Here is a 6,000-nt window from a genome sequence, read left to right as displayed (position 1 = left end):
TGACACAAAGGCACTCCAACATGGGAATTCTCAACATTCACATTCTTAGAATCCCCCTAGGCAGAATGTATAGACCTTCTACAATCAATAATATTAACAGCGACTATGGATACTGATTTCCTAAGCATGTAAAGTTTTCCTGAGATCCTCCTCCACATATCTGGCGACACCTAAAACAGGTGGTTATTACAGATCCAGAGTGGGAAAACAAAAGCCTTTAGTATATTCACATCCACTTGTCACATATCCCCTTCTCATCACACACAATCTGTCTCCCTTTACATGAAGACCAATCCTCAATGAACCCATAACTGGAAACACAGAGGTAGTCACAGTTCTACATTTCTAAAACATCAGCATAGCTACAAAATATCATACCAATAAGTTGTTTCTTGCCTTATTCAACATAGTTTTTTCCAAAACAATAATTTCGACAGCTCCATTCAGTGTTTAATCATTGGAACAACAACAATTCATAAAAGTTTCCCTCACCCGCCCACAGAGCCAAACACTAGTATTGGTGTGAAGTGAGGGAATGAAGCTGCCATTTTCCCGATTCTACACGATTACAAAATGCATTTTGTCCTTAAAGGGAGTTCCCCTTTCTGTTCAAGCATAATTCTGTGCACTTAGCATTCTCATCCTGCATATTAGGGTCATGAGGGATAGAACCTGATTGATAAAGATGATTGGAACTGAAAATCGGTAATTCAGGGCAGTCGTTCATTTCCATTCAGGTCATTTGATAAAAGAGCCAGCAGAAACGCCTCCTGCTACTCTTCCTTCGTATGTGCATAGGAAGTCCTCAGCAGGCCTAAGCTCATTTCAAGTTCAGCTGAGCACAAACACTATATGCACCATTCTTCCTCAGTAAAGGGCTAGCAGAACTTAACAACCAATGTTGGTTGCTTTGAATTACAGTATGACCAAAAGATTTTCCAACAAAACAAAGCACAAATGCTTCTTTACAACTTGTGTTTAGCACCAACACTTTAGTCAGCAGTCTGGGAGTTGCTTACATCCTGTTCAACTGGTCCTAATTCTTTCTTTTCAGAACTCTTTCCCCGAAGATTTGGAGTTCGTATTCTCCCTTCAAGAGTGGAGTTTGGATTATCCAAATTTGCAGCCAATGAGGTGGATAGTCTCTCTTCAGGAGTAAAGTTTTGATTCACTGGTGTTGGTGGCCTAGACTTATCAGGATCTTGACCTAGGGGAGTTGAGGGCCTGGATCTCGAACCTAGGCACTCTGTGGCTGAAGAGGATGACCTAGATTTAAGAATACGGTACTGGCCTGCAGGGGTGGATGGCCGTGATTTAAGGGTTGCCTTCTGGCTCACTGGTGTGGATGGCCTTGATCTAGAAGCAGCATTCTGGCATAATCGTCCTGGTGGCCTCCCTTTTGAAGCAAGAGTTTTACTCACTGGAGTATGTTCTCCATTTACAGGGGCAGAGTTTTCACCAGTTTGTGTAAGTGCTTTGTCTTTATAAGTCAAGCTCTGTTCAACAGGTGTAGCCTTGCCCAATAAACAAGCAGAATCCAAACCCGATGCAGTTACATCTTGGTGCACAGTGTTCTTTAAGATAAGCAACTGAGTTTTCTCTATAGAACTGGGACACTGACTAGTGGGTGTTGAAGTCTCTTCAAGTGGGCAGTTCATATCCATAGATTTCCCTTTAAGCTCAGGATTCTGACCAAGAACCGGGAGGAGGTTTTGAGAAGACTTTGCCTCCTGAACTGAAGATGATATTTCTGCTGCAGGTAATTCATTTTGCCTTGAAGGTGATGCTCCTTTCAGTGTCAATGTGGGAGCTGCCACGGTAGTTGATGGTTTTCTTTCTTTTGGGACAGGTTGATTGTTTTTATTTTTAAACGCTTTATCTGCAGAATGTTTGGAAACATCTAGAAGGGAAGGGGGCACATACTCGCGGATTTCTCCAGGTTCTAGTGGGTAGGGCCCACAGGGATCATGATCTGTGCAAGAGAGTCGCCCATCCAGCTTAGAGATAAACAGCATGCCTTCCCTGTGATGCTTACAGAAAGAGCTGGGGCACATCTCACAAAATGAGGCAGCTTCCTTGCCACAAGAATCACATTGATGCCAGGGGCACTCCCATTTGCCTGTAAAGGGAAGAGAAGATGACAGAATATAAATCAGCCAGGTCAATACTCAAAATGTCAGCCATGTGCCCTTCAAACCGAAAGCCCAACTGTCACACAAGAACCATAGCAGAGAAAGCTATACATATTTCAAACAAACAGCATTTCATCAGATTTGATCAGGCCAGGAAGAAACTCAAGATATAGAACACTTCCCATATATAGAAATTATGAGGGAAGAAAAGCAAAGGGTAGAAATCAGGAATTCATAACTATATATAAAAAGGTACAATAAAATCACTTTCAAGCATCATTAAATTAACAACTCTGCAAACTACTTTGACTCAAAAATCCAATCACTAATGTACTCTTGGGTTAACTAAAGTAGACAAGGCAACATTGGCAGCACTTCATGAAATGGAACTGGCCGTACATTATGGCTGAATTCCAACGCATGATGTTTGTGTTGCTATGGAGAATAAATGAAGGATTAGGTTCAACTTACTTTCAACTAGAACACATGATTCCAAACTGCTTTTTATTTTGAATCTTCCTATTCGGTAGAAATTTGTAGTTAAAAAAGACAGGAAGCAACCACATGTCTTTAAAAGCATTTTCCTTAATTGCTACTAGGTATAGAGGTGCCAACATTCTTAGCCATTCGGTCAAGCTACATTTTTAAGATTCCATCCTGTTCTTTTTAAAGATTTCATCCCCATCTCCAGTCCACAGTTTCTTTTTAACAACTTGAGACCTTTGAGAACATTGAGGCAGATTACATTTGTAAGGGGCAGGAAAGGAAATGTGTGAAACTGCTCTTCAACTTTTGGATATTCAAAATTACACCATGAAGGTAAGCATACATGATCATCTCCCACAGTTCCAGCAACAGTGGGACACACTGCAGCGATGGAGATTTGATTAGGTGGGCAGTACTGATGCAAAACTATCTTTAGCACAGCAGCCCCCACCAAACATGAATATCTTAATCCAAATAGCACCTTCACAAATGTGTGGGCAGAAACTAAGGTGGCTGCTCTACTAACGTTGGTAGCAACATACACGTCAAATCAGAGCTGGGTTAATAAAGCAAAAACATTGGGAAAAAAATAATATAAGGGGTTTGGATTAAAGAACAAGTTACTTACCTTCGGTAACGATATATCTGTAAGAAACATTAGTTAGTTAGATTCCTTACCTTAGAATATCCCCAGGCGTCAGGCTGGATCTGGAAAGATTTTGTGTCAGCAATACCCTTGCGCGTCGCTAGGCGTCGTCTGCGGCTCCGCGTCCGTCATCGGCGTCATGATCGCCGGGATGACATCGGAGTACTTAGACGCCGCCCTCGCGCGCCAACGTCAATTCTTGTACATAGCTTTCCACGCCAGGAACACAGAGCCATGCAAGAAGCAGACACTGGTGCCAAGAATCTAGGGCCCTGAAAGGGATGACCTTAACCCTAGATGTCAGTTCGCAGAGCGGGGCTGATGGGTGGGGCGGTAAGGAATCTAACTAACTAATGTTTCTTACAGATATATCGTTACCGAAGGTAAGTAACTTGTTCATCTGAAAGAAACACGTTAGTTAGATTCCTTACCTTAGAATAGATACCCCAGCAAAACCAACCCCGGTGGTGGGTCTGCGAACCAAGATCACACCAGGAAGTCCTGGAGAACGGATCGGCCAAAGAAGCCGTCTCTCCGGACTTGGCTGTCCAGGCAATAATGCTTGGCAAATGTGTGCAGCGAGGCCCACGTTACTGCCTGACAAATGTCCTGCAGAGGGACTCCCCGTCCCAGGGCAGTAGTAGCCGCTGTGGCCAGAGTGGAATGGGCCCTCTCCCCACAGGAGGTTCCTTCTTAGCCAAGGAATAACATGCCTTAATGCACAAAACGACCCACCGAGAGATGGTTCGCTTGTGCACTGCCCGCCCCTTCTTAGCGCCCACGTAACCAACAAAGAGTTGGTCGTCCACCCGGAACTGTTTTGTGCGCTCCAGATAGAAGGACAGCGCTTGTTTTGGGTCCAGACGGTGGAGCCTCACTTCCTCTTTCGAGGGATGCGGAGGCAGAAAGAAGGCGGGCAACATAACAGACTGGCTGATGTGAAAGGCAGTTACCACCTTAGGGAGAAAGGAAGGACGAGTCCTGAGAACAACCTTGTCCGGATGGACTGAGAGGAAAGGAGGCTTAGAAGAAAGATCCTGGAGCTCACTCACCCATCTGGCCGAGGTGATTGCAACCAGGAATGCAGTCTTAAGAGTCAGAAGACGAAGAGGACAATTATGAAGTGGGTCAAAAGGAGCGCACATCAGATAGGTCAACACCAGGTTCAAATCCCACTGAGGCATTACGAAAGGGACAGGCGGAAACATATGAGTAACGCCTTTAAATAATATAGCAACAACAGGGGACTTGAAAAGAGAAGGGTGATCTGGAAGCCATAAGAAAGCAGAAACAGCTGGATGATATCCCTTGAGGGTGCCCAGAGCAGAGCCCTGCTGGGCCAGGGAAAGAAGAAAGAGGAGAACTTCAGAAAGAGGGGCAGAGAGGGGATCCACAGCCTTTGCTGTGCACCATGCCACAAATTTGTTCCACCTGCTGGCGTATACCGTTTTAGTGGAGGGACGCCTGGCTGCCAGAATGACATCACAGACTTCAGGAGGCAAGTCAAATGGCATCAACTGTCGTCGCTCAATCTCCACGCATGGAGGTGGAGGCTAGACAGGTTCAGGTGGAGGACCGTCCCCTGCTGCTGCGACAGAAGGTCCTCCTGAAGAGGCAGTCGAATCGGGGGATCGATTGATAGACTGAGTAGCTCGGGATACCAGTATCTTCGTGCCCAATCCGGAGCCACAAGGATGACTTGGGCCCGGTCGCGCCTGATCTTCAGCACTCTGGGCAGAAGTGGTATAGGCGGAAAGGCGTACAACAGACCGGAACTCCACTCGTGACGAAAAGCGTCTCCGAGCGAGTGCCGCCTTGGAAATTCCAACGCGCAGAACCGATGACATTGCGCGTTCTCTTCGGTGGCGAATAGATCTAACCAAGGCTCTCCCCACTGCCACGTCCGAGTTCAGACGCCATTCGTGATCCATCATGCACCGGTGGCTGAGTTCGTCCGCTCTGGCGTTCAGAGAGCCAGCCAGGTGTTGAACCACCAGGGTGATGCCCTGAAATTCCAGCCATGTCCAGAGGCGCAGAGCCTCCTGACAAAGGGTCCACGACCCCACCCCGCCCTGTCACATGGCGGTGGTGTTGTCCGCGAACACTTGCACTACACTTCCCCGAACAGAGGGAAGGAATGCCTTCAGTGCAAGCCGGATCGCCCGCAGCTCAAATAGGTTGATATGGAGCCAGGACTCCGCCGGAGACCAGAGGCCTCTGATCTCCGCCTCTCCCAAATGGCCCCCCATCCCAGGAGGGAAGCATCAGTCACCACCACATGCTCCAGTTGGGGTAGGGAGAGGGATCTGCCACTGACCCAATTGCAGTCCGTAAGCCACCACTGCAACTGTCTTGCAGTGCCCTCCGAGATCCGGACGTGGTCGGACAGGTTGCCCTGATGTTGGGCCCACTGGAACTTCCGGTCCCACTGCAGAGCCCGCATCCGCCACCTGGCGTGATGTACCAGCAGGATGCAGGAGGCCATTAGCCCCAGCAACCGCAGCACCAACCTGACCGAAACTCGGGATAAAGGCTGAAAGATCGGAATCAGAGCCTGAATATTCCGAACCCGCTGTTCCGGAGGAAAGACCCGAAACTGCGCCGAGTGCAGAACCGCTCCGATGAAAAGGAGCTTCTGGGAGGGACTCGGATGCGACTTCGGCACGTTGATGGAGAACCCCAGCAAATGCAGGAGGTCGGCTGTAGTCTGGAGGTGGGAGATGACTGCCTGGGGCA

General features: G+C 47.5%; 1 protein-coding gene across 2 annotated transcripts in view; it reads right to left on the bottom strand.

The window, feature by feature from the left end:
- Positions 1-428: 428 nt before the first annotated feature.
- Positions 429-6,000, bottom strand: part of NSD1 (nuclear receptor binding SET domain protein 1) — a 1,235,760-nt gene continuing 1,230,188 nt past the window's right edge. For both annotated transcript variants that reach the window (XM_085618316.1, XM_085618317.1), the window contains exon 23: positions 429-2,119. In XM_085618316.1, the coding sequence (XP_085474442.1) occupies positions 993-2,119 (1,127 nt within the window). In that variant the 3' untranslated portion in view covers positions 429-992. The remainder of the gene's footprint in view (positions 2,120-6,000) is intronic.

Source organism: Triturus cristatus, chromosome 7 (assembly GCF_964204655.1).
Source record: "Triturus cristatus chromosome 7, aTriCri1.1, whole genome shotgun sequence".
Taxonomy (NCBI): Eukaryota; Metazoa; Chordata; class Amphibia; order Caudata; family Salamandridae; genus Triturus; species Triturus cristatus.
This window is presented reverse-complemented; position numbering and strand designations above follow the sequence as displayed.